Source organism: Musa acuminata, chromosome BXJ3-6, assembly GCF_036884655.1.
Source record: "Musa acuminata AAA Group cultivar baxijiao chromosome BXJ3-6, Cavendish_Baxijiao_AAA, whole genome shotgun sequence".
Classification (NCBI taxonomy): domain Eukaryota; kingdom Viridiplantae; phylum Streptophyta; class Magnoliopsida; order Zingiberales; family Musaceae; genus Musa; species Musa acuminata.
The window spans coordinates 13,129,045-13,156,940 of record NC_088354.1 but is presented as its reverse complement, the minus strand read 5'-3'; the positions used below and the strand labels follow the sequence as shown (position 1 = coordinate 13,156,940).

The following is a 27,896-nucleotide window of genomic DNA, read 5'->3' as shown; positions in this document are numbered from 1 at the left end:
TATTCTCGTGTGTGTATATATATATATATATATATATATATATATATAATTTAATTATCTTTTTCTTGATATTATTGACCAAAAAAATAAAAAATTATTCTTCTACATGACTTGTCTAATATCTTCTCGTGTAGCGTTAATAACATATATAACGGCATGGTATGTTTAATATAACAGTAGACCGTTCACAAGGAATATAACATTTCGGTTATTTATGTACGTATCCCTCTCTCTCTCTCTCTCTCTGTTGGGAGACCTCCGCCGCGGGGAGACATGGAATCGGCATCGGCGGCAGGCGGTGGAAAGGTGTCGTTCAAGGTGATTCTGACCTCCGATCCGAAGCTCCCTTACAAAGTGTGAGGCTCCCTGTCCCCTCGCTGCCGTCGTATCTGTCTTTTTTCTTCGATTTCTAGAGTTTTGGCTCACCCTTGCTTCTTTTCCCTTGATCGGTCGATCCGATCTCAGTTTCAGCGTTCCGGAGGCGGCCCCTTTTACTGCGGTGCTAAAATTCGCCGCGGAGGAGTTCAAGGTCCCCCCTCAGACCAGCGCCATCATCACCAATGGTATAACTCAACCCTTGGTAGTTTGGGATTGGAATCTGCAGTCGAAGGAAATGGTTGAATTTTGGCATAATTTCATGATCGTGTGAGGATTTTTGTATTTGTAATTTTTCTTTCGGGGTTTTCTTGTGAAATTTATAAAAAAAGTTTGGTAATTCGCCATATATGGCTTCAGTAGAGTTGCACATTTAATGCGAAATTGACGTTCTGGAGGACATACAATATGTGGATTCCCACGTTGCACTGTTCCTTATGTAGATCAAGAGCAAAATGAAAAGCCATGGTGAATTGCTTTTTAGGTTTATGTTTCACTGCAATGTAATGGATTGAGATAATTTCCTTGGCGGATATAGAATATTTGTACTCGAGAATAGTTGTAATTCATTTTTTATAATATTTATCTGTGCATTACTTTAAAGTCATGTTCTTTTCTCTCTTGCAGATGGCGTGGGTATTAATCCGCAACAAAGTGCAGGTATGCTGTCATGTTCCCGCTTTTCCTTATCTGTTGCTTTCTTTATTTTCCACAGAAGTTGTTATTTCTCATGCAATGTTTGAAAGTTGGATTATGTTGACACATTTATGGTTGCAATCAGAATTTGGGTCTGCCCCTAGTTTTTCATCATCAGGATATCCTGAATGGAATTTTTGTAGTTATGAGTATCAGAATCTTCAGATACTGGACTGATATTATTTGCACCATGATTGGCAATACCTTGTTCATTACAAGAAAATCTTCAGATCTGTTCTTCCACTTGGAGAAGAAATTGTTTGAGCACTAAGAATGAGTCATTTTTTGTTAAATGACAAGGTGGCCAGAGAATGATGGTTTTTGTGTTATTCAGAAGAATCTTGAGTTAATAATCCGTAAGAGTGTGAGAAATGCAGAAATAACTATGATTTGTATCTGATATTTAGAACCGTCTGAACACGTTTAGAATATTAAAGTTGGTTAGATTCTGTCACATACAAGATTTGGATAGAAATGATTATCTATCTGCTGTGTTACAGATTTGGGTTATATTAGGCTTTTTCATGTGTATTATTATTCCTAACTATATACGTAGTTGATTATCTTAGTTTGCACAATTCTTTGGGGTCTAGGGGTGGATGAAATTGACAGTTTTATGGCTTGTTATGACACAATGAGTGTAAGAGAAGGAACTTGATGGTATTTAATCCATTTTTTTGATACTGTATCTTAAGTTGATTGGTTGTACCTTTCTAGTATTTCAGTTGAGCGATGGGGTGATACTATAGAGAGGACAAAGGGAATAACTATTGAGGATCTTCACATGGAACATTGAGAAATTTGCTTGTCAAGGTTGTGTATTCAAAGTAGAGATTGCAAATATAGCCAGTTCTCTTGAAACTTTGTATTCCTAGATAGACACGAACATTCTCCAATGATTCATTCCATTTTTTTACTTGGATAGTTGGTGTCAATCAACTTTTTAGTTCATGTTTATAAGTAATTTAAAGGAAAGGCCTACTTGTACCTTTCTGCCCGTACTATTGACTTGCAAGAAACTCCTTTCGAGTATTTTGAGAAATTGTTGGCGAGTATTAGTTATCAAATGGGTTCAGCAATGAAAGCCACTTGCAATGGCAACTGTTGAAACCATGGTAGTTACGATTATCATAAGACATGGTAAATTTGTTCTAGATTTGTAGCCTAGGAAATCTAGGGGATAGATTAACCTGCCTTAAGTACTAATTAGCTGGCAGGTTATAGAAGTGCTGTAATGGTAGTGTTAGCTCGTTTGACTATGGAGCAATTGCTCCAAAATGCCTTTGGACTTTGGAAGAATTTTGGATGGAACAGAAAACAAAAAGGCGTGTTGTAGTTTGTAATAAGCAATTTCAGCCCGATACCTGAGGACATTGAGAGGTAACCAAGAAGTGGAGCATCACCTTGTATGAGGCTTTTAGGATATATTATAAGCAGTCATTTTCTGAAGATGCACATTTCCTGGAGTTATAGTTTTGCTTTTGTTCAAACTGATTCTCAAAAGTCAATTTGTTGCAACATGATGTGAACTCTTCCCATGTTTACTCACTGTTATTTCAGAATGTATCATATACTCATTTGCTTTTGCAACCTCTCTTCAATTTCCTTTTTCTTCCTCTCAGAAGCTCAGTAGACCTTGTCAGTTGTAATTTTAATTGGAATTTCCTATTCCACATAAAAAAATGTGATTTTGCATCATCATTTCACTGTGCATTTCTGCTAAGTTATATTCTTATGCAGGTAATGTATTTCTGAAGCATGGCTCAGAGTTGCGTCTCATACCTCGGGACAGAGTGGGTGCTCATTAGATGTCTAGTGCTACCATTTCCAGCACTTTGGAGTTTACCTTTTTTGTTCTGAGCCATAATTTTTACTCTGAATTTGTTATTCTGCCTCACATGAGAGGTTAGAAAACATGGCATGTCATTTTACTGGATTTCTCTCTAATATTTAGCCTAGTACAAACATGTACGTGATATTGATATAGTGGAGAATGCAACATGGGCCCAATAAATTTAACTATTTCTTATTTGTTTAATTAAGAATGTAAGCTTTGGCAAGCGAATGTTCTATGACATTGTCCATTTGTCAGAAGTCCAAGGTTGTTCTTGTCATTATACTGGAACAAGCTAGTTACCTTACATCGTGGAGGTGTGAGAGATGACAAGAGTTTTGCATGCATGTGCATGTAGTTTTCGCTTTTCTGTTGGGTGGAATCATGATGCATGAGCTGTATCATAACTAATATGGAGATTTAACTGGTGCCATTTGAGTAGCTCAATTCAGTTGGTGGCAGCTGGGATCATCCCTGGTCATGTTGAAGAACAGACTGCACAAGAAATATCTAGCAAATGTGGGAACCTAAATGTTAGCAGTACCAGGTACTCTTTTGCTGCCTCTAAATTTATCAGAAATTCTCCTGCAGTAACTTTAAGTTCTCAATTGGAGAGCAAGGCTGAATTCTGCTTTTGTTGGGTGCTGAAAGTCAAGTGTCTGCTGTTACCCATGATCTACCATGATTAATATCATGTTGAACTGTCAAGTCATTGGAAATTTTAAGGTTATAATTGCAGCATGGTTTACATATTTGTATTCTATCATTGCACTGATGAAGTCATCCTACCCACGCAGGTTGGGAGTTTTGTGCATTCGGAGGCCTTTCGTTTACTGTGGCCATGAAAAGTCTCACTTGTTGGTCGTATGAATTGCTTTGCTTCCATCTATAATTTCCTCACTGCAAATTGTTAATCTGCTTTGATTTGCCCACTTTCATATTTTTAACCTTAGGAGTCCTGGTGATTGATCTCCCAGATTCTTATCTATAATTACACAGATTTCGTGGGTGGCTTTTATCATCTTCAAAACTAGGAACTGATGCATGCAGTCATATGTTTTACTAGCTACAGTTTGGTAGTACTCAAAAAGGCTCTTCTTCCTATGTGCTTTAGTTGCGTGCTTGATATATCCATTTGTTGTAGACAAAGAAGATGCTGGAATCATTAGAGTAGGAAGATTTTTAAATAGAATAAGGGAATAGTGCTTTATGTGATTGCCAATACCGAATTAATGCATTCACTCATGATCTACTGGTGGCAATTTTTAGGTGCCTAAATAAGGCACTTCTTCCTAGATGCTTTAGTTGGATGCTTGGATTCATTGGAGTTGTAAGGTATGTGATAATAATACTTTTGTGATTGTGAACTACTGGAAGGGAAATTATACTTTGAAAGAGAAACATTTGGCCTGTACTGATCTTTCACCAAACAGCACCTACTTAGCAGTACTGAGATATGATCTGTTTATTGTTTATTGATGTACTGATTCACACTTGCAGTTCGTCAAATTTTCACTTGATCTTGACAGTACTGATTCAGTGTAATTCTTGTTGCTTTAAAGAAGAATTCACTGAGCCATTTGGCATATTATCCTTCAACTTAACCCTTGAAGAGCTGGTGGAAAATCCTGTAAGAATACAATGGAACCTTTTGACAGATAAACAAGTTTGGAATATAGAATTTTCTGTAACAATGTGCAGAGCACAAACAAACATCAAAGACCACCTAAAGATTGCTTAGTATTTCCCCTTTCACTCAAATGAATTAGCTCTTATAAAATTTTAGATTTCTGCTTGGACATACCTTGTATTTTCTTTCTCCAGGGTTAATGTGTTTGGGACTTTTGGGGTTCTTGAACTAGTTAGCCACTTGGTTGAATTATAACAGTGACTAAAAAGACACACCAGTTGAGCCTGGTGATGCTTTTTAGAATGGCCCCAAAGAGATTGATTTTGCTCAAGATAAGCTCATATTTGCACCTTGTGTAATTTGGATATCATGCTGTCAAGAGTCATCACATGATCTTCTGCAGTGAAGGGAAGCTATCATGACTGATGACCAATGAGCACCATTTCCCAGTTGTCTCCTCCATGGACCACACAACATTGTCTTAGCAAGTGTTTCTGGCCTTAATTTACCTGTACTTGGTTTGATCTTATGTAAAGGACAGCATTTGTTAATGTAAACATCCTGTAAAAGCTATGTAATTTAACTCAAATTCCCAACTGGACCCTCACTACAGACACAAGGGAACCTCACTTGCAGCTTCACCAATAGAAAAGAACTATCCCCATGACTCGAGTACCTCTTATCTTTCCCATCAGCTTGGTATGATCCAAGAAGAGGAGAATCCACTTCAGCTCCCATCTCCAATGGCAGAAGCAAGGAAGCACCATAAGCCCAGCAAGCAGACCTCTTCCCCAATGACAGAAGCCAGTGGTGCCAGTAGAACCATCAACCGGAACTGCAAGAGTAAGAAGCAAGCACATAAGGAAGCAGGCAATGGATCTTCTTGGGGATCCCTGAGAGACTTGTTCTCATACAGATATCAGCAAGAAGTAGAGAAGAAGAAGAAGAAGAGCCGCAGGAAGATTGGATGTTCTGTGTCCCTATGCAGAATGAGGGACAGTTCATGTGTGTTGAGCCCAGAAGCAGTTACAGCTCAAGTCAATAAGAAATTGGCTTTAAGCAGTAGCTGCAATAGTTCCAGTAGATCTTTGAAAGCCCCTTGTAATGACACCAGTGGGGCTATTTCCACTTCCTTTACTTCTAATTCATCTGCTTCCATAACTGCCTCCTCCTCCTCCTCCTCCTCTTTATCTTCTTCTCTTGGAGGATCTTTTGGAGCAATGCATCTAAGGGGGTTTTCTGGGTGCTACGTGTGTCATCTTACTGCTGATCCTCTTATCGGGCCTTCCAGAGATGCTTCTACGAGGCTCACCATCAGTCCTTGTCCTGACTGTGGGGAGATTTTTATGAAGCCTGATGATTTAGAGCTCCACCAGACAGCAATGCATGCAGGTAACTCCTCATTTTTCTCTTGAATCTTTTGTTCCTTCATTGAATTCCAATGTCACTTATTCAGAATAGTTTCATCTCTGATTTAGCTTCCGACATGAAGAAACCTCGACAAAGTAAATTAGCTCTATGAAATATCTTAGTTTTGGGTGAGTAACTGAGTAAGACAGCAGTCGACTCAATTAAATAATGCCACCTGCTTCTTGAAATGGAAGCATAAATCCTAATCTTTATTCTTGATTCCAATTTTGTATGAAGTTTTGGCTCATCTTCTGAAGTTCTTGAGACTTCTCCTTCTTCTTCCTCCATTAGTTCATCCACTCCCTTTCCATACAAGAAAGTGAATAGTGAAACAGTGATAATTTTTCATGTCCTACTTATTATGAATTGTGTGTTCTCCCTACAGCATCTGAACTGAGTGCAGAAGACACCAGCAGAAAGATAATTGAGATAATATTCCGGTCAAGCTGGCTCGATAAGCAAGCTCCGATCTGCAAGATCGACAGGATACTCAAGGTCCACAACACCCAGAAGACCATCTCAAGGTTCGAGGACTACAGAGACTCCGTCAAGAGCAGCTGCAACAGGCTCCAAAACAAGCACCCGAGGTGCGTTGCCGATGGCAATGAGCTCCTCAGGTTCCACTGCACCACGCTTGCGTGCTCCCTTGGGCTTGACGGTTCCACCAACCTGTGCCGATCGACCCCGCGTTGCAGCGTGTGTAGCATTCTGCGAGATGGTTTCGGCGTTGATGAATTCGGGAAGATCCAAACCATGGCCACCAGCGGAGGGGCGCATGCCGCAGCGCAGGTCTCGTCGGAGGGCGAGAAGAGAGCAATGCTGGTTTGCAGGGTGATCGCAGGGAGAGTTAAGAAGAGCCGAGATGCCACTGAGGAGTATGATTCAGTCGCTGGCCCAGCAGCAACCCACTCTAATCTGGACGAGCTATTTGTGTTTCATCCCAACGCCATTCTTCCTTGCTTTGTTGTGCTCTACAGAGGTTCTTAGATCAACCAGCATGTCTTGTTCCACTTCTCTCTACCTCTGTGTTTCCATTTGCAGATACCAGTAGCCTTCTCATACTATAGTTGTAGTGCTTGCCATGCATTATCATATATGAGCATGCCTTCCAAGTTTATGTTATGCTTGCCTCTGTTGTTCACATTCCTTTCTTCAATAAACCTTTATGATTCTAATATGATGACCAAGTACAGCAGTGACTAAACTATCTTAGTATGAGGAATCATGGAAGAAAGGACATGAGGAGTGAGGACAAAGCCCTCGACTCATTTTGAGCTGGCAGCTCTTTGTTGCCTCTCTGGTGGAAGACAATAAGCAGTGTGCAGCAGACTCCATGATTATGATGAACGCTGCAGATAAAAAATTCTCTCTCTGTTCTCTCCAGCTTTCTTTCTTTTGAAATAACTAGATCCAACTGTACATGAAACAAATACAAATAATTAACTTGAGAGTGTAAACCATAGCAAGTTAGTAGGAAAATTTGAGGGCAAAATGTATGAAAATAAGGCAATTATACTATAATAGGGTTTATAGCTCAGATCCAATTTACTAGTTTCAGCCTTTTACTGTTATTGTGAGAATCACTACATCCTCTGCATCATCTCTTTAGGACTCCTCCACTTTTCAGGTAAAGTCATCTCCATGATCTCAGTCTTTCCATTAATAATGTCACAAGAAGAGATGAAGAAAGATACAAGAAAGACTTGACTTAATTTAAAATCTATATATAAATAAATATTTAAATATCCTTAATTTAACTAATAATAATGTTTTGTGCAGAGTTCAATTGCAAAAAAAAGTTTCATTATAATTTGAGCATTACAATTTGTTATCGTTATTATTATCATTATAATTTGATATATGAGAAATAATATTTTAACAAATAATTATTTGTTTGGGTCAAGTGGGCTTATTGAAGCCCATGAAGCCCATCTCACCCAACTTTGTCCTATTCACACATCATCCTGAGGTGGATCGTCAAATACCCGAGACGGAACCGGTCCGCTTAGCGGTCCGCAACTCGAGTCGGGGAGTCAATCCGCACCCGGCTCAAATTGCCGACCGCTGCCGATTCCACTGCCCTTCCTAAACCCTTCCCCGGTGACGCGGCATCCATCTCCATGACCGCCCTCCGGCAACCTCGCCCTCGTTTCCTTCCTGCCGCAGGGCGATCTCCTTCATGCCAAGCTGGTCAAATATCGCTTTTTGTGTGTCCGCCGCGTTGATGACCAGAATCCTTGCGTGTTCGCACCTTCCGAGCGATCATCGTCGTCATCGTCACCTCAAATGAAGGTGCCTTTCACTTGGGAGCTCCTGCGGCTGATGATAAGGAAGGAACTTGCGGCATTGAATTCTCGCGCCATTGTTTTCTCAGGAGGTTAGTGATGCTGCATCACGGCGATGCGGTATGCCAAGGCGTCAAAAACGATTTGCTGCCGCAGGTGATACTGATATCTCCTAGTTTGATCCAGCAGGATCAGAGTGCAAGGAAGACGATCAAATCTTCCATGGTGCTGGTCGTTACATCGGTTCCCGAAACGCCCATTGGGCCTAAGAAGCCAGAGGTTTTCTTGGTGCCAGAATGAGCTTTGGGTGTGTAGGTGACTTTCCATTGAGGATCAAGTATTGTGTTTCTATACATTTTAAGGTAACCTACCGGTTTGCTTTGAGCTCTTCTCATAACATCAAGATTAAAACTAATTGGAGCCCTTGCATTTAGCTCTAGAACCATACTCTTCTTATTGGATAATGCATCATGTGATTAATCAATATACTCTTTTGCATATTGATGATTTACGTCATACACTTCAATTTTTTGTATTTTCTTTTTCTTTGTTACATCAGGTTCTAACATGCTTGTCTTAAGAAGCTTGATGATCATGTCCTGCAACTCTTTAGGCCTTGCTATGAATAATTGTTTTAGCAGGTCTGGCTATACTTAACCCATGCCTAGTTGATTCTGTTAGAAGTTGAACCTTAGTGACTTTATGTTTGTTGCAAATTCATGGTGAGTCTTTGTCGGTATAGACCATAGAAGACTTGAGATTGTCCTTTCAGATAACTCAGGTCATGAACTATATGCTTTTTGAGATCTAGGAGTAGTAATTTGTGCACCCTAAGCTGATGGGTTTTTGAGTAGAAAGGGAAAATCAATGCTGCCCCTTTGATGTCTTGTCTTTTTTGACCCCTGGGCAAATTTTAATTTAGTGCCAACCCCATTTATCCCAATTATCATAATTGTCAGGCGTGTCAATCTTATAACTGTAAGTGACACTCTTCCCTGCAATGTGAGATCCAGAGGATTGCTCCCAGACCATGCAAGTGATCTACCCTTCAGTGAAGCCTGGTCCTCAACAAGGCAGCTGAGGTCTGGCTCGGCTTCATCCTTGGCTGACTATGGTAGATTTGGTTTCAGAGGAACAAATTTGTCCTCCGCCATACCCTCACGCTGGCTGTTTTGGCATGTATGTAACCAGATCTTGGGTTGTTTAAACTCTTAGCTTTAGCATGCACAAGACACATGTTTGTGCACTTGATTCTTTTATTAATTCTTCTGTCTGCTGTAACAAGCCTTTGTGATACTGATATAACCTTGTTGATGCTTCATATCTAATGCAATGAGTGATGGTCCACACTGGACCTCCACATTCAAGCTCACAAACAAGCTTAGTAATTATCAAAGGAATAGTGAAATAGAGTACATGTTCAATCCTTGATGATGTGGAGTGAAATCTATTTTGCAGTCTTCTTACCCAATCCTTGTTGGTTGAATTATAAAGTGCAAAAGAGAGATACAAGCTTATCATTTCCAAATTCTTGGGAAAAGAAAAACATCAGAGTTCTTATTTTGTGACTCCCTTATATATGTTACTTACCATAATGGAATGAGATGAATCTTAATGGTTCATAGCATTTCATCTAATTTGGTTGCTCTTCTGTTTCCTCGTGATTCCGTGAAACTAAATCTCATACAATTATGACAAAAGATGGTATTCACATTTAATTTGAACATGATTCTTCAGTTGATGAACCACATGGTTTTCAGGATAGCTTTCATGTGCATTTTCACATGACTCGGCTGTTGACTAAATCAACTAGAATTCGGATTTTGTTTACGGACCATGAATACTGAAAAATGCATGACATACATATAATCCAGAACAATAATTTTGATCAATGTTTTCCTGGTTTCTTAAAGGGATGGCAACTTTATCTTGGTTCCTCTCTATCTTCTCCAACACTAAAATGTTTGTATACTCTTTGTTGGTGCATACTCCTGCCTTGTTCATATGGTGATAAGAACTTGCAGGCAATCATTTTGGCTACCTTGAGAAAATGCAGAGACATGAGTAGATTTCACCAAAGATTTCTGTGAACGTCGATTGTGTTGACAGAATCTTGTCGGTGAAAGTATCATATTCCTGGCCCTGCCCAAGTATATTTTAAATGACAGATAAAATTGAATCATTTTCACTTTGGCAAAAGTTTTGTTCCCTGGTCCCTACTAAGATAGTCCGGTGGTACCCCCTGGAGACCTGTTTAAATTCCACAAGGACACGTATCCTTTATCGAAAAGTTATATTCTGTGACATGATTGACAATGCTTCCTTTACTTATTGGCAGTATATGAAACTTTAGGTAGGGTTTGTTTTCCTTTCTTCTTCCTGTCTTGGCCCTTGCACTAATATTATCCATCTTCTTGCCTTTTACTGAAAGAATTTTGGAAGATAATTACAGCATCAATCTTAAATCATTGGAACTTAAATATCATGTGTATATCACTATTGATAGGTGCCTATTGTGGATTACTCAACATATGGTTTCTGTACAAGATTAAGTGCATGAGAAGCCAAAATATAGAAATTAGAGTGCATTGCAATTTTATTTATATTGCTGGTGTAAGGTGCTTGGTGATGTCCTATGTTCAGACTTCTGTCTGAAGTGAAAGGTGAGAGAGTTTTTCCCTTTTTTTCCTTAAAAATGTATTACAAACCAAGGTATATAATTTCGTACCATACCGGAGTTTCGACGTTCACTCGGTACGGTACGATACTATATATCGAGCGTTATACCATTCGGCATATCGCTTGGTATATATATATATATATATATATATATATATATATATATATATATATATATATATATATATATATCGTTCCGTCCAGTAATGGGCGGTCTGTGTACCGGTAAACTGACGAACCGGTACGTAGCGTCCGTACCGAGCGGTATTATTCGAAATTGCATACCTTGTGACAAACAACTTATTCATCATATGTTAGCTATTCCAGGTTGTAGAGAAACTGCACCATCTTGCTGTGTGATAATCCAGATACATTCTTAGAACAATTACTACTACCAGCAACCCGTTCTTAACCATTCTTCATGGTTTAAAAATAGAAGCTATTGATGAAGGTCGACACTGATTGTTATCTCTATTATGTGATGATTGATTGATGATGATAATATGCTGTAGTGGTATATGACATAAAGATAAAACTTCTTCAAAATTGTCATAACAGCTGTTGTTTCATGGAATGCCATCCATGGAAGAGTAAAGGGAGAAAAGAAAAGGGCATTATTGTAGTAACTCTAGAATTGAAGGGCAAGGAGGTGAGACTACAGTCTATAAATACCTACATCCGAGCACCTGTACATGCTCTCTATTAGTTTGCTGTCACTTGCCTCTCCCATCATCTCTCTTTCTCTCTACATCGATGGAAGGTTTGTGAATGGCTCCAGTAACAGAGAAGGTAGTGTACAAAGAAAGTCAGAGGGTGAGTAGCCACCTTGGTTAAAAGCTTACTGTGATCGGTAAGCACCAACACAAGTGTGCTATCTGAGAGAAGGAGCAAGCTTTTGCTCACTGCAAACATGCGCACACTATGTGATGTTTGCGAAGGTGCTGCTGCAGTCATCTTTTGTGCCACAGATGAGGCTGCTCTCTGTGGCCCATGTGACAAGAAGGTTTAACTTTTTTCCAAATGTTTAACCATTTACGAGTAGCTGAAATTATTTATCACCTAAACCCAGTACCATAGTTCGTCTCATTCACACTGCCACTGATGACCATCTACCAAGTTTGATAAATGTTTTTCAGGGGGTTTTCCTTGCATTGAAACTTGAAAGTACTTTCCATTGATGCCAATATTCTCAAGACTGCAAAAGAGATGAATGTTGGATGGGAGTAATTTATTGATTAAAAAAATAAAACAATTGCTTGATTGGACCATAAACTGACAGTCAACTTCACATAGACATACTAAAATTGGCATTCCACTTTCTGATAAAGTAAGTTTAGATAAGAGTTGAACTTGATAACTGTTACCGCAAATCAGTGCGACATGAATATATAGCCTAATAACTATTCAATCTGTTTTCTCCTATCTCCTCAACGTACTTTATTTGTTAGAAGTGTGGTCCTTCTAGTTGGTTAGCCTAATATATAGACATCTCTATTACTATCCTTTTATCATTACATTACCAAATATATTCATTGGTTTCATGGATTTGGATGTATATGTTTATATCGTTGCAGGACATATTATTCTGAATTTTTTATTTCTGTCTGAATAAGTGTTTTGTCAGCTGTTCACACTCTTCTGTTTGGTCTGCACACTCCATATCTTTTGGAAACATCGACCATGTCATCATTGAGAAACTTGAGAGGAATGTGAACTATTTTGTTTTTAAATTTCACTGTTTTGTTGTTTCTAGATATCATTGTTTCATGAAGAAATAGATTCTAATAATGGTGTAGGTTCATACTTGTAATAAGTTGGCTAGCAGACACATAAGGGTACAGATTGCAGAACCAAGCGCTGTTGGTCAATGTGACATATGTGAGAAATCACCAGGTTTAGCCATTTTCATTATATACTTTGTCATGTTTTCAAATTTCTCTTAGTATTAATTTACAAACTGACTTTTCTTATCAAGCTAATTACATAGTTCTACCAAGCATTTCTTCCTACCTGATGAAATCCATTGTTATAGATTTCAGCATCCTAGAAGGTGTTTATAGTGAGTGTTTATGGAAAACATGTTTCGCAATTGTTTCCAGAAAGCATTTGAAAAATTTTCCGATGCTGATTTTCTTGAGAATAAAAAGCATTTTCCTGTTTAGTGTATTTTATTGCATTGTGAGATTTCTCTTTGTTGTATTAATTCGATTTATAATTCATTGTTACCTTATCAAATAATCACATAGTACAAGCAAGCACTTTATCCTGCTTGATGGAAACTACCTAATAAAAGGCATGTTTGACTACTTTTTTTTCATTATTGAAAAACCTCACAAAATTTCAGAAGTAGACATCTCTACTTCTGAAATTTCAAAAATAGGAAAATATAAATTAATAGTCGAAAGTTGAAAACATAATTTTTTATCCATCTTAATCTTTCTACTAACCAACGAGATGGAAAGGAAAAATCAGATTGAGAATTGGATAGAAAGTGATGACCACCAAACAAAAAAAACGGATGGTGAGGGCTAATGTATGGTGAGGGCTAATGTATTCAGTCTGTTCTACGAGGGGATGAATTGTTTATGGGGGGATGAATTGTTTCTATGACTCATACCCTAGTCACCTATATCGCACAGAAACAATCCAAAGACAATATTTCTAGAAATAGAAAAACATGAAAAAAATAAATATTTTGTGTTTTTTCATAATTTTTTAAAGTACCAAAACATTGATTATAATAACGTCAGCATCTTAGTCCAAAATTTTGAAATGCAAACAGGTTGATATTGTATGTATCTATATATAGATGGGGCAGAAAAAGGCAACAAACTGTCCTATGAGTTCTAAAATTTTAATGAGGAAATGGTTTCAAGATTGGCTTTTTGTGTTGCTCCTTAAAGTGCTACTCTCTTTCAGATTTACGAGTACATGTTATGTGATGCTCTATACTAATCAATTCATCAACTTTTCTGGTAGCTTTCTTTTTCTGTGTAATAGATGGATCTTCACTTTGCATGGAATGTGATGTAATTGTGCATGTGGGAGGCAAAAGATCCAACGAGCAATATCTCTTGTTAAGGCAGAAAATTGAGGTAAAGTGTCCCCAAATAATACAAAAATAAACAGCACCCATGTATGCTAATTAACATGAAATTTGTTCAATGTAGTTTTTGGAAGATAAACCTGGTCACTTTGAAGATCTCATGCTGCAGCATCATGACAACACCGAAGTTAGGTTGGAGAATAATATCGTACTTCATAAAAAACAATTTCTTGAAAACATTAGAGAAGATGGACTGCTGCAGGATGCCTCCCGTTTCCATCTCCAAGCTAGACATAAATCGTAACAGGCTTGGTCCTACATTGTTTGACCTTAATGCAAGGCCACATAGAGTACAAGATCACATCACTGATTCCAGCCAGGTAGTGCCTTTGGTGGTTTTAAGTTTTGAGTTGCTTTTTCTTAGTAATCTTCTTCCTAGCAATGAACTCAACCTTCTGGATAATCCAGGGATCTACCTAAACTGCTCTAGACTTCCTTGTTCGTATGAATTTTGCCTAAACAAATAAATGTTGCTACTTATATAATTCACACCAGAGCTTCAAAATTTTGTGTGTGTTCAGCCTTAGGATCACACAAAGAAAAACCAAAGTGTTAAAATGTTTAGTTTGCTTTTAAATCAGTGATTTAAAAAGCGTTAGGTGCCAAAAGGCGCTAAGGTCCAAAAACACTCGAGACGCTAGGCACTCGTCCGAGCGAAGCGAGACGCTAAAATATAAAAATATATAATATAATTAATAAATATAATTATTTAAAATTTTAAATAAAAATATGCTATTAAATTAAGAAACTCTTAGATACAAAATCACAATATCATATTAACAAAAAGTTTCAAAATTCAAAACAATAAAATTTTACATCAAAGTCATTCATCATAATCAATATTATCGTTATTTTCACACAAATCATCTTTATTGAATTCATCCTCTTCCTCTTTTTCTTCAGACTTCTTCCTCTTCATCAAAATATGTTTCATTCTCTATGTCTTCAACAATAGCAGGAGCCGAGCTTGATGCTTTTGCACTCATTTTTCTCTTTGTCATCTGTTTTGTATATGTTTGTAATTCTCCAGCACCTGAAGCTCGTGCCACATCTCCCCATGTCAATCTATCATCTTCAAATACAAGCTCATCTTCGGCATCTTGCAAGTTAGCACCCATTTCTCCTACCAACCACTCATTTGAATCATCAATATCTTGCAATGAGATTGAATCAATTCTATTTTGTAAATCATGACGAGCCTTCAAAGCTTGATTATACTTTATGTAAACAAGATCGTGCAATCGTTGATGTTCCAACTGATTTCTTCTCTTCGAGTGAATCTGTCATGTCATATAATTTAAAAATATATTAATACATCTATCTGAATAAATAAATTAATTAAAATAAAAATATTTAGTGATCCTTATATGCTCAAAGACACTCTAGTTTCGCTCGCAACCCAAAGCACTACATGTCAAACTAAGTACTTTGATAGCAAATTACTGAAAGTTCGCGGTGGAATTTCCAAATAGACTCCATCATTCAGTTGTAAAATTTATGTTATTATTAGCAATAACATAGTAACATAATATATGAAATTAATTATATCAAATTATTAATACCTGGAGACGTAGTTGTCCTGGATCGAACGACCATTGGAATTCCAAAAAAACCTTTGGCATTTTTATATAAAGATAATTCACGAATAATTTTATCTTGAACCTCAAGGTTGGGAACTAATCTTGCAACGCACTGATATAACCCATCCAAAACTTCTACATCAAACCCAACAGATTTAATCTTATAAAAAAATTCAGGGTTCAAATAATATCCTACCGCATGTAAGGGACGATGAAGTTGACAATTCCATCGTTCATTAATGATTGTAAAAATTTTATCATTTTTTTTATATTTTCATTAAAAGATTTTTTAATCGTCTCCTTTGCTCTATCCATAGCCTCATAAATATATCCTATTGCAGGCTTATTTTCGTTATCCACCAATCGAAGGACTCGAATAAGAGGGCCCATTACCTTTAATGTATAAACTATATGATTCCAAAAGGATGACATTAAGATGATATCAGTAGCCCTCTTGCCTTTTGCTTCTTTTGCCCATTTGCTTATCACCCATTTCTCAGAGGTAAACATGTTCTCAGATTATGTTTTTAACGATGCACGCTCTGTAATGTCAAGAATGAAGTAGCAAATCGGGTGACACCATATCTCACTAATTCTTTGTTCCCTGTAAATTTTCTCATCATATTCAAAGTCCCAATATGATTATAAAGAAATCCAATAACAAAAATTATCATTTTTAGGGTTTTCTTGATGCCTAAGATCTTTTCAATATCCTCCAACATTAAATCAATATAATGTGCTGCACATGGAGTCCAATATAAGTATTATCTTTTTGTTTCAAGTAATTTACCTGAGACAAAGGATAACAAAAATGATAAGACTTAAGAGTTTAACACATTTAATTGAAGATAAAATAATTAAAAAATTCAAAAGATGAATATTACCAACTAATACATAGTTGCTTCCATTGTCGGTTATGATTTGAACGACATTTTGTTCTCCAATTTCTTCCACGAAGTTGTCAAGTAAATCATATATCTTATCTTCAGATTTTACAAAAGATGAAGTATCTATTGACTTCACAAATATAGTCCATAAAGAACAATTAACCATAAAATTAATTATACTCATGCGCCTCTTGTCAGTCCAAACATCTGACATAATAGAGCAACCATATGTTGCCCATGATTCTTTATGACCCTTTAGTAAGTCATTTATATAATTCAACTCATTTTGCAACAATGAAACTCATTTTGCATCTTATAATAACTTGAAGATTTTAATCCCGCACCATATCTTCCAGTAGCTTCAATCATATCCTTAAAACTATCTAAACGAGTTGTACTAAGGGGAAGACCAGTCTGATAGAAGAACCGAGCAATGTGTTGAATTGTTCTTCCTCTTATTTCTTTATCACAAGCATCACTTATATTTGTTTGTCTAAATTTTGGGCCTCCTGCTTGCCCTTGTTGCTTTTGGGATCCTTGAAACATATATAGATCCATAGGTCTTTTTTACCCTTCTTAGTACTCATAACTTCTTTTCTTTTTTTATCATATACTTTTTTCCCATTTGGGTTAATACTCATAGAATAATCTTCTTCTTCATCTCTAAGATGTTCAACATTGTCTTCTGGTAAATTCCCGTAAGATTCATTCTTTTGTGTCTTCTTTTCATTCATATAACTCAGCAACTCTTCTTTTACCTCATGTGGACACTTTTTGCAAGCTGTTGCATTCTTGAAATTTTCTACTATATGTTGTTTTGCACAAAAAATACCACCTCTAATAGTCTTATCGTAGAATATGCAAGTCACTGCATTAGGATCTTTCGGATCCTTCATATAATTATACTTCTATGCAGGATCTTTTTTTAATGCCATTGGAGACTCTATTGAGTTGCTCTATACACTTGTCATTTATCCTGAAACCTAACAATAATTTCAAATAAATAAAAATTAATAGTATTAAAATCAAAATAATATATTATTAATCTAATAAATACAAATATATTATTGTTACTAGTATACTGTTAACAGTGTACTGTATATTGTTAACAGTATACAGAAGGAGAAGAAGGAAGAGGAGTGTAAGGGGGTGCTGACTGAGAAAAGAGGAAGCGACAGCGAGAGCGGGAGCAGGAGTGAGAGTGTAAGGAGGCAGTGGTAGCGGGAGCAACGACAGTGGCAACGGTTGCAGGAGCGAAGACAACGGTAGCAGCGACAGCGGCGAGCAGCGGGAGCGAGAGCGACAATGAGCAAGGTTAGGGTTGGGTAGCGACAGCTGATATCGGTGCTTTAGTTGGTACGATTGAACCAACTAAAGCACCGGAGACTGAACCAGACCTAAAACGTTGGTTCGGTCGCCTAGTTTAACCCAGGCGCTCGCCCGAAGCGCCTAGCGTCTGGGCTCGGGCGAGCGCCCAGGCGGCGCCTCTTTGAAGCGCGCTGCCTGGAAGTGAAGCGAGGTGCTCGGGCCTCTCCTCGCCTCGCCCGAGCACCTAGGCGAGCGCCTTTTTAAATCACTGTTTTAAATTCTACTAAACTCTATATGTGATGATTGTTTTAGTAATTAGTGCCCAATCAAGTACAGGCACTGCATCTTGACTATCAGCTTATTGGAAAAGTAAGAATTTCAGCTTGGGCAAACACCAATGAGCCTCTCAAAAGGAAAAATCAATTTAAGAAATAGTGGCACCTTCTAGGAGGTATGTTTTTAAAATGTGTATATCATCGTGTGCTTGTATGAAGGGAAAGGAATGAAATAGAAGGCATTCTGAATAGTGTACAAGAATATTTTCTATATTTGTGGTATCTTTACACTGAATTAATTATCAGCATGGATAGTTTAGGTAGTTGTTGGTTTCTTCACTAGTATAAGAGGTTCATATTATCATTCATACAGTAGCTGATCCCTATCTAGAAGACATTATCAGGATGTTTAGGATCTAAACAAGACCCCCAAAATGTTCGATGCTTGTGACAGAAGTATTACTCTTCGGGTTTCTGACAAAAAGGGATTATAAAAGGAAGAAAGCAAAACTAGTGCATCATATTATTTGCAAGGGTATCATTGCTTTATCACTGGAGTTTCAATACCAGAATCAATCATGAACAGTGTATTTAGCATATCTGATTTAAATCAAATGTAGAATCGAGCATCAATTAGTTGTTGGTGAAACTGTTTCAAAAATGTTTTTCAGCGGAGGATATGCCATGGTTTCTCTGTAACATGGATGTTAATCATCATGATCCAACACTTGATCCCCTTGACAAGTCTTGTGTTATATAACAGGGTCCAAGCAATAAGGGTTCTGAACATATGCTAGTATATTTGTATTTGGTACGAACGACCATATAGTAATTTTTCCTTTACCGCTGCATTGGACAAAAGCATGATGACAAATTTCGCAAAGTTTTTTTTGTGCTCAGTAGTTGTGCTTCTATTTTAAAGATTTCTGTCACTGTTAAATTTTCTTGTGATTCATTATGAGCAGAACTTCCTTGCACATAATCATGTACATATTGAGTTTTCTAATTATTTTATCAGTAGATCATTTAAGTGGTTGTATGATTAATGGATCTTGGGAAATTAGGAAATAATATGTACAAGAAGCTGACATAGTTGAGAAGTGAATTTTTAGGTTAATGCATAAGGATATTAGAAAAGATATAATAACAAGTGTTTTTAATCATAAGCAATTAAGTGTAGCTTCGATAGACGATAAAATGAGAAGATAGATAGATGCTTAAGATGACATGAACATATTCAAAGGAGATCTAGAGATTCCACAAGTTAAGTCGATTAGGATTAACGATGAGGTTGCACTTAGGTTTGCTAAGGATATCATTCTACACACAGCTCAGTGGTAAAAAAGGATCTACAAAATGTTACTGCTGTTGTTTTTCCATTCACATTAATCTTTATCATATGTCTACAAAATGTTGCACAACTTTTTTATGAGTCATTTTTCGCTACTTCGACACTGAATTTATAATGCATTTTGGCAGACATCTCCATCCCAGTTCCATCAGAACTTAGCCCATTCTCTCGTCTGGGAACTGTGCAATTTATGGGAACAGAGAGACCTTGGTTAAGTAAGTTCAGCTGTAGTTTATACTTAACCCGGATTTGCTACTTCCTAGTTGTTTGTTAAATGTTATCTTCAGCTGTAGTTTGGTTTTGTATTTTTCTTTACATGATCTTTGGAATTCACTAAATAATGTGAGTGCTATAGGATTTTAGTGGTACTAATTGGTCTGATGTTTTGGTTCTCTATTCAGATCTTTATGGGAATAGGGTCCGGCCTGTTGCTCCCTTTGGAAGCATCAGCAGTAAACCTTTCAGTGACCCAGCTCTAATACACCAATGTTTGCCGGATGAATTGCTCTTAGCTAAATTGGGCAAATTGCACATGTAGTAAGATATGCTGCATTGGTTTGATAGTTTGTGCTTCTCTCTGGATAACATTAGCATAATGGATAGGCGGATTATGAGATGGATACAACAATATCTAACAACCATTTCCAGAGTTAGAGGCGAGTTAGAGATGATTTATTAACTTATCAAGTATCATATCATATTGTGTGATCCTTCATGGAATGCATTAACCGAAAAAATCTTCTTCTATACTTTTTATTTTACTTGGTCTTGGATTTGATGAACGGATATGGTAGCTTTTCTACTGATAAGATTTTTTCAACTATATGAGGAAATTTTCCTATTCTATTGAGGAAATCATCTATTCTGTTGAGGAAAATTCTTTCTCCTAATCTATATAAATAGGAGAGGGATAGCTTAATGTATTTAAGCTTTTTCATTTTTTCAATAAAATTCTTCAATAATTATTCTTATCTTTTATTATTTTCATCATCTACCATGTCTCGACATTTTTGTTAGTTCTTTCCAAGTTCACAATCAAGTTATTTCTCAAACAATTTCTTGAACTCAAGCTGTGAAAATATTTTAACAGTTAATCACCTATGCCTGTTCAACACAGGTTTTTGCACGGATGAGCCCGTACGCGATGGGGAGGGCTGCATGTGTCTGTCGCAAGTGGCGATATACCATTCGCAATCCTAATTTGTGGCGCGATGCATGCCTTAGAATTTGGTAGGTACATAAAATCTTCAGAAACAATTCATGGTCATTTTTGCTCATCACTGTAATGACTAATGCTTACAAGTCCCCCCTGCTTATGAAGAGTTCTGGAGCAGAGGCAAATTACAGAATTGTCCAGTCCTTGTATGATGGTTCTTGGAGGAAAATGTGGTTTCAGAGACCAAGAATTAGAAACGATGGTACTTATTGGTCATTCATGGATGTGTTGTGCTGCATAAGTAGGAGAGCTTTCCACCTTTTTATATCACTTTATTAAAGCCAAACACTAATTTATATCTGGACTACTTTCCTTCTTTTTCATGTTTTTATGGTGTCATGCTGGCCTACTTAATAGACCAGACCTTATCATGCCTTTCAAGGGCTCTTAGGTGCAGCAGATTCCTGAAAAGGAACCTTTTTGACTGAAGAACATTTTCATGTCCTTGCCTGCAAATTTCAAGAACCCATTTATCAACTTTCTTTTTCATGATTCTATCATTATTTAATCTTCTGGGTTCATATATGTTTTTAGACATCTCTTCTGGGGATCATAAAATTTCAAGTTCCTCATCTTATCAGGTCTCTATGTTAGCCGAAACACCTACATTCGTACAGGGGTTGCAGAGTGGGAAGTGACAAATCCTGTCCACGTGGTATGATATTATTCAGCAGCTTTTTTGTCCTGCCCATGCAGCATTATACATTTCTATAGTTTTCGTCCTGTTCATGAGGCATGGCAGCTTTTTGTCCTTCCACTAATGTATGATATTTTTCTGCATCTTTTTGACACACATGTGATATAGTAAATTGTAACTTTGCATATAATCAAATGACAGTAATGGCTCCAAAGGAAACTGCTTATAAAGACAGCTTCGATTATATTTAGCTTAATTTTGCAGATAGTCAAATGACTGGCTCCAAAAGAAGCAGCCTATAAAGGCGGCTTCGATTATATTTAGCTTACTTTTGCAGATAATCAAATGACAGTAATGGCTCCAAAAGAAGCAGCCTATAATAAAGGCGGCTTCGATTATATTTAGCTCGCAAAGTAGTGACGAATTTCTTAGAGTTTGTTCTTTTGCATGATGTCTTTAAGATGGTTACTGCTGCAGGAATTCTCATGCTTAGATAAGAATTATATATTTCATTTCGTTAATGATATATTTGCATTGCAGGTCTGTCACTGCCGGCACTTGAGATTTTATCCAAATGGCAAATTCCTCTATAAGGTCTGAGTTCTGGAACTGTAATGCGGTACGAGGAATCTCATTTTTGATATCATGTTGTATTCACATAAGAGTTGTTATTAACAAGCAGATATCTTTGCATCAAAGGCTGATTGTGTCTTCAAAGGTGACTATGTTTTAACCCAAGACCAGGCTAGTATGATACATTCTTTGATGTATACTCATTATGAAATATCTACCGTATAATTTGTCGTCTCGGTTATTCTTTCTTGGCCACAGAGTTACTGCAATATTGCTTGAAACTGCTCTCTTGTACCCAGGCTTGCGATATACTCTGCTAAGGATGGAACTCGGGTACTGCACTAATTAAAACTGCCTTTGGTGAATACCGTGATGAACCAACCATTTCTTTGGTTAAGAGACAGTACTAGTACAGCTTCTATTTCCTGAATTAAAGATCCTATGTCTACTTGTATTTTTCAGGCTCGGAGGTACAGCTGTGGGGGCGAACAATCGGCTTGATCTCTTGAAACTTGTTACGACTGGTGTAAATAAAAGTGAGGTGAATGATCATGGAGATTATATGCTTAGAATTGTGGAAGGTTGGGAAGAAAATGAGACACATGATCCAGATGTGCCTGCTATTTCACACAGCAGGGGTTTGACACCCTTTGTGTTTGTTCCATTTGAAGAGGTACTACTGCCTATAGAAGGTTTTATTCCCTAAGTTTTCTTGTTAAGCCATCTCAACAATGATGTTGGTAAGGTAAGTAGTTATTTTTATTGAGCATTATTGTTAATAACATATGAATGTTCTAAAAAAAGCAGTTTGCCGGCAACTCTGCCACTGCATTGTGTAACTGTGGTAGACAATCACATATACTGATGCATATAAACTGAAATAAAGAAAAAAAATTATCTCAATTGCAAACACAACATGTCTTTTGCTATTCATTATTGTGAATTCAGTGTGGCCTGCTCTTTAGTTAGTCTAGTGATTGCATGGGGCTCATCTCTCCTTGTGGATATCTCTGCCTTGAGATGCCCTGCATCCTCTCTTTCTACAGCTCTAAGATCATTGTAAAATAGCTCATTTCTAATGCCAATAAACTATAATCTATCTACTTAGTTTGATTATGCTGATACTGTTGTTGTACTTGCACACAAAAGTATGTTATGCCCTTTTTATTTTGGGAGCTATGGGTGCAGCATAGATTTTTATGGATTCAGTAGTGGAATAAATTTTGTAAAAGAATTGTGTTTTCATTAACAATTATGTTATCAATTCTTTCCTTCCAATTATTTTATATAGTTATCCTACTTGAGTTGCTTTATATGGCATGACAAACAAGTTATATTCTGGGCTTTGCACTCCATGGTCAAAACAGGTACTGTAAAATGTGGGTTCATCTCCTATCAGGGTTCAGGCATATCCACCATTACATGGAGCAGCAGCCACTAAGTCACTCACCATTATATCAAGATGATTTATTCATGCAAAAAATGACACAAGAAAAATAAGAAGAAATTGCAGACTACTTGTATGCATTCACACAAATTATTTTCCCACACAAACTAAAGATAATTCCATCACATGGTAACTATATAAGGTAATGCAGAAAACTCAACAAAACAAAAGGAAGAACTATTACCTTTCACAGGCTTCTATGATCCTTAGCAGATCTTTACGTTACATGCTTGATTTTGGCTCCCCATTGCATACCAGAGACTTCCACGCAGGGTTTCGAGGAAGATAAGTATCCTGCCACAAGAACCACAAGGAAATCAGTATCTGCAACGAGAACAATTCTTGTTCTCCTCGAAAACAAAACATTCTGCGTATAGATCCTTGTGCATGGTTATCGGATTACTACAAGGAAAGGAAATCCTTTTTTGGCGCATGCTATTAATAGAGTAAAGTGATTAAAATGGGCAGAAAGTAGGGTGGAAGATTACGGAGATATAGGAGCAGGTGGGGATGACGAGCATGGAGTGGCACTGGGCGTGAGCGAAGGCGGCGTCACAGAGGAGGGCGGCGAGGCCCATCCCCCGCTTGCTCCTCGGCACGTAGGTATGCACCATGTCCATCACCACCGCCGCCCCCTTCCTCTTCTCCTGCTCGGGATTGTCGCTGCTGTTCGCGGCCGCCGCCACGAGGCCAACGTCTCTGAGGTGGTATTGGAGGAAGGCTTCTTTGTCCTCCGTCTCAAATCTCTCCCTTTCCTTGTTCCACACGATCACCGGCGGCCGAGCCTCCTTCACCGTTGAGGAATCGCCGTCCGCCCTCTTCGCCATCGCGCCCCAACCAACCCTTTTTACTAATCGACATCGTGGTTTATAAAAAGGATATTGCCGGACCGCCGAGATCGAACCGGACCGGTTGGAGAATCCAGCGCGAGCCTAATGACCAAAAGCGATCCGACCGAGTCAGATCTAACCATACATTCCTCGCGTGATTTGCATCAAAAGACGGATTCGCTGCTTCGGCTATTTCCAAATCAATGAAAGAAAGAAATCTTGCATTTCTTGATTTAGCAAGTCTCAGGCCATTTCCTCGTAATACGCTCGCTGCTAGTAGACTTCTTCTGCTAAAGACCCGCAGGTAATCATGGCAAATCAGAATGCGGCCTTTTGCACTTCCATGTTCAATGCAGCATGAATGACTCGGATCACTTGGCAACCACATCAAGAATCTGCAAAGATTTAAGTAAAGAATTTTCTTTCCTTGGCTCGATCAGTGTATTCATAAGTAAAGGAAGCTGGAATCTCAATCAACACAAAGAAATACTCAAAACAAGGAAAAAGCAAGAATCACTGTGTAAATAAGACCATTTTGTCAAAGGCATTTACTGCTTGGCTCGATTAGTGTATTCATAAGTAAAGGAAGCTGGAATCTCAATCAACAAAAAGAAATACTCAAAACAAGGAAAAAGCAAGCGTCACTGTGTAAATAAAACCATTTTGTCAAAGGCATTGACTGGTTGTGTTAGAAACCCAGAGGCAGTCAAGCGTTATAAGCAAATTACTACTTGTGTTTTCGATACTTACCCTTTGTATGATTAAAATAAAATTAATATACATATCAGAAAATTGAATAGAAGAATCTTTCTTGATATAAAGCATGCCAACCACAATAAATTCAAATAGACGATAAGCCTTGTGAGCATGTTCAATATGAATAAACGAGCATAATTAAAAATGCCAAATATAGCTGCTCGTGTTTCTTAGTTTGCGCTGCGCTAGATTGACCAACCCACAGAAAAGTATGATGCCAACAACGAGACCATACAGCCAAAATGAGAATAAGAATAAGGCTGATTCCCAGAAAGAGCCTCTGACTTCAAAATTTTTTTGTAAAGCACTCCAACTTGAAAAATTCAGCAGATTACCTTTGGTAACGTGAAAATGAGCATTTTACCCCTACCTCCGTTGGACCCACTATCATCTCCGTCCTGAATTGCCACTCACAGCCCTCACACGAGGGCTGCCACCACCTCCGGTAACCCTGCCACTACACGAGGAAGGAAGGGAATACGAGAGGTGCCACTTCTCGTAGCCCTCATGTGAAAGCCCATTGTTTGTAGCTCGTCGCTTGTAGTCCTTACGTAAGGGCTTGTCGTCACCTGCAACCCTCATGCGAGGGCCCCCCATCACCACTCGCAACCCTAAACCCGAGCCTGATCGCCTCTATCTGCCCTGCCTACCGACCCTCATCGTGCTCGCTTGTAGCCCTCTCGCGAGAAAGGAGAAGGCACAAGGGCCACCTCCACGGACCCCATTGGCCCTCGTCAAATATATCATCGCCTTCATGTGTGTAGAAATGAGTCTGATAAGCGCCGACAAGGCTGCAAAGGCAACAACAACCCTCACGCGAAGGCCACATGCAAGCACGATGTAGGGCGCAACACAAAGACATGTAAGGCGACGATGCAGGGCGGAGGCGGCAATGGGTCCAACGAGAGCTAGGGGGACAATGATCATTTACGGAAAAAAAATGACATTCTACGAAATTTTTTTCAAGATTAAGATGCTCTACAAGAAATTCTCAAAATTATAAACTTTTCTGAGAATTCGCTTAATAAGAATCTTGCCCACAAAGAGCTTTGACTGAAGTTCAGGGCCAAAAGAATAAAGCATGGTAACTTTCTAGAATCATAGGCTTATAATGACATGCTAGCACAAAACATTGACCTCATGTTCATATGGATATTATCCAATTTGTCAATGCTAAAATTGAGACACGATAGTGTGACAAACTATGTGACTACCCACTTTGCCAACAAAGACAAATTTCTGAGACATGCTTATGATTTTTTATGATAAAGATATTTTTCTTTGTTCAAAGACAATATCCGGCAAAGCATTGAGACTTGCATCAGGCTACAAGATCATTTAACACCTTTTTTCTTGTAATCAGAAACCTAAGTTGCAACTTGTCGAGATAACCATAAGAAACAAGATCCAATGGAGTACACTTAATCAGAATCCCCTTTGGTTCTCCAAGAATTGTTAACCATTAATCCAGTTCAGTTTTCCACTGCATAAGCATTTCAGATTTCACACATGTTTTATTTAATCTAGTAAACCATAGATATTTTGACCATAGAAAGAAAATGTAAAAAAATCACAATTACATGAATCGGATAATTTTAGTCAATTGCTACACAGATATACATTGTATACATCTTTTAAAGGATAAATTACTCTAACACAAAGAAAAGCAATGAAGCAATAAACCAAGTATGCAATGGAAGTGGTCAAAGATAGATGATATATATATATATATATATATATATATATATATATATATATATATATATATATATATATATATCACATTAATTGACAACCCTGACAGGAGCTCGAATGGACTAAAATTTCTCAATCATAAAGAAAATACTATTCCAAGACAACAAGAAACATAAAAATTCAATCACATATTGTGATTCATCAAAAAAGAAAAGCTTCCCATAAGCTTAAACCATAATCTACCAGCATGGCTCCTTAGTCTCCTTATTGTCCATTGTCCATTTCACTCAAAGAAAGCTGAATCCAACATAAAGTAATCACTTGTATAACAAAGGAAAGCAAGAAACAAAAGAGTACAGGCATCATCAGAATAATGACTCAGCCACATCAAATTATCTAGTCAATTATTCAGCAACAGATACGAATGTGACAATTCAGATTTCAATACAAGTGCCTTGGGATATCTAACTTTAGTGACGACTCAAACTTCACCAAGAAGAATCATGAATCACATTCAATCCATCAGTAGTTCGGCAATTGAAAGGTGTATATGTGTATGCGTATAGAGAAATATATATAAAGAGAGAAATCTAAAGAGTTATACCGAACACCAGCGTCACCGACGATGCCGATCGCCATGCCCGCAGACGAACCAGCAAGCCCAGAGAAGAGATGAGCATAGCCATCAAAGAGGTAATACGACTACGCCTTGTGGGTTACTCCTGGTGCTTATGATCACAGCGATAATCAATCCGTAGATCCCGAGCACTGACCACGAGCATGATCGACTTCATCACGGGCTCCGGTCGCGTCACGCCCATGGACGCCATCCCGTACGCCGCCCCCTTGCCTGCAAACGACACCAGAAGGTGAAACCACCAAGAGTTTCGATGGAGTGAAAGGGAAGGGGGAGGAATCGGGAGCTCACAGGAGAAGACGAGGACGGTTTCGTCGCCGCTGAAGGTGGACATCGCCACGACGATCAACGAAACCCTGAGAGCCTCTCCATTCCTTCCCCGACTTCGCTTTAACCGGAGGAAGAGAAGCCGAAAGCGTCTGGCGAGGCGAAAGGGGTGGCATGGCCTCTGGTGGTTGCGAAGCTTCTGGAATTGCCCTCATCTAACTCTCATCAAAATTACAGGGCCATAAGAATAATTTGGAGACACCGATGGGGGTGTTATTGTCATTTAAGATGAGAAAAACAAAAATTATATTAGTATCCTTATATTAATAAATAAAAATAAAATATTTAATTTTCTTTTTTATATTAAATATCATGATAAATCAAAATGAAACAGAATTAGTAATATTAAATCCTATGATATT

The 27,896-nt window shown here is 37.9% G+C and overlaps 4 protein-coding genes across 21 annotated transcripts; 3 read left to right on the top strand and 1 right to left on the bottom strand.

The window, feature by feature from the left end:
- The first annotated feature begins 204 nt into the window (after positions 1-204).
- LOC135641017 (ubiquitin-fold modifier 1) lies at positions 205-3,109 on the top strand. The gene is made up of 4 exons (XM_065155985.1): positions 205-356; positions 466-563; positions 1,003-1,035; positions 2,812-3,109. Exons 1-4 carry the CDS (start codon positions 274-276, stop codon positions 2,877-2,879), a joined length of 282 nt encoding a protein of 93 aa, XP_065012057.1. The 5' UTR covers positions 205-273; the 3' UTR covers positions 2,880-3,109.
- A 131-nt stretch (positions 3,110-3,240) lies between these two features.
- LOC135584222 (uncharacterized) lies at positions 3,241-7,067 on the top strand. Of its 2 annotated transcripts, XM_065155974.1 has the most exons (3): positions 3,241-3,452; positions 3,703-5,927; positions 6,331-7,067. In XM_065155974.1, exons 2-3 carry the CDS (start codon positions 5,237-5,239, stop codon positions 6,930-6,932), a joined length of 1,293 nt encoding a protein of 430 aa, XP_065012046.1. In that variant the 5' UTR covers positions 3,241-3,452; positions 3,703-5,236; the 3' UTR covers positions 6,933-7,067. The 2 variants fall into 2 exon arrangements, with proteins under 2 accessions (XP_065012046.1, XP_009404894.2); XM_009406619.3 differs by having other exon boundaries at positions 3,241-5,927.
- Positions 7,068-7,208: 141 nt separating this feature from the next.
- LOC135641015 (acetyltransferase At1g77540-like) lies at positions 7,209-27,689 on the bottom strand. Of its 2 annotated transcripts, XM_065155976.1 has the most exons (5): positions 27,499-27,689; positions 27,175-27,420; positions 23,778-24,514; positions 23,474-23,583; positions 7,209-7,359 (listed from the first exon to the last, which is right to left on the bottom strand). In XM_065155976.1, exons 3-4 carry the CDS (start codon positions 24,114-24,116, stop codon positions 23,512-23,514), a joined length of 411 nt encoding a protein of 136 aa, XP_065012048.1. In that variant the 5' UTR covers positions 24,117-24,514; positions 27,175-27,420; positions 27,499-27,689; the 3' UTR covers positions 7,209-7,359; positions 23,474-23,511. The 2 variants fall into 2 exon arrangements, with proteins under 2 accessions (XP_065012048.1, XP_065012047.1); XM_065155975.1 differs by lacking the exon at positions 7,209-7,359 and having other exon boundaries at positions 23,340-23,583.
- Positions 7,944-22,660, top strand: LOC135641016 (F-box protein 7-like). 16 transcript variants are annotated; one of them, XR_010497521.1, is made up of 10 exons: positions 7,944-8,322; positions 8,417-14,004; positions 14,080-14,335; positions 19,545-19,631; positions 20,534-20,834; positions 21,214-21,287; positions 21,810-21,863; positions 21,952-21,987; positions 22,101-22,175; positions 22,305-22,660. XR_010497521.1 is itself a non-coding variant. In XM_065155979.1 (10 exons), exons 7-10 carry the CDS (start codon positions 21,844-21,846, stop codon positions 22,546-22,548), a joined length of 372 nt encoding a protein of 123 aa, XP_065012051.1. In that variant the 5' UTR covers positions 7,944-8,322; positions 8,417-14,004; positions 14,080-14,335; positions 19,545-19,631; positions 20,534-20,646; positions 21,214-21,287; positions 21,810-21,843; the 3' UTR covers positions 22,549-22,660. The 16 variants fall into 16 exon arrangements, 6 of the variants coding, with proteins under 6 accessions (XP_065012051.1, XP_065012053.1, XP_065012054.1 ...); XR_010497522.1 differs by having other exon boundaries at positions 22,101-22,202; XR_010497523.1 differs by having other exon boundaries at positions 21,952-22,013.
- Positions 27,690-27,896: the final 207 nt, after the last annotated feature.

What these genes read in the sequence shown, in the direction of transcription:
- LOC135641017 (XM_065155985.1), top strand. Translation starts at nt 274, where the DNA reads ATGGAATCGGCATCGGCGGCAGGCGGTGGAAAGGTGTCGTTCAAGGTG. An exon ending in CAGCGCCATCATCACCAATG is followed by an intron (nt 564 to 1,002) that starts GTATAACTCAAC and finishes TCTCTCTTGCAG; the next exon opens with ATGGCGTGGGTATTAATCCG. An exon ending in TAATCCGCAACAAAGTGCAG is followed by an intron (nt 1,036 to 2,811) that starts GTATGCTGTCAT and finishes ATTCTTATGCAG; the next exon opens with GTAATGTATTTCTGAAGCAT.
- LOC135641015 (XM_065155976.1), bottom strand. Translation starts at nt 24,116, where the DNA reads ATGGCGAAGAGGGCGGACGGCGATTCCTCAACGGTGAAGGAGGCTCGG. An exon ending in CCACCTGCTCCTATATCTCC is followed by an intron (nt 23,584 to 23,777) that starts GTAATCTTCCAC and finishes TTCTTGTGGCAG; the next exon opens with GATACTTATCTTCCTCGAAA.
- LOC135641016 (XM_065155979.1), top strand. Translation starts at nt 21,844, where the DNA reads ATGGCAAATTCCTCTATAAGGTCTGAGTTCTGGAACTGTAATGCG. An exon ending in AGTTCTGGAACTGTAATGCG is followed by an intron (nt 21,889 to 21,968) that starts GTACGAGGAATC and finishes TTTGCATCAAAG; the next exon opens with GCTGATTGTGTCTTCAAAGG. An exon ending in CTGCTAAGGATGGAACTCGG is followed by an intron (nt 22,176 to 22,304) that starts GTACTGCACTAA and finishes TGTATTTTTCAG; the next exon opens with GCTCGGAGGTACAGCTGTGG.
- LOC135584222 (XM_065155974.1), top strand. Translation starts at nt 5,237, where the DNA reads ATGATCCAAGAAGAGGAGAATCCACTTCAGCTCCCATCTCCAATGGCA. An exon ending in CCAGACAGCAATGCATGCAG is followed by an intron (nt 5,928 to 6,330) that starts GTAACTCCTCAT and finishes TTCTCCCTACAG; the next exon opens with CATCTGAACTGAGTGCAGAA.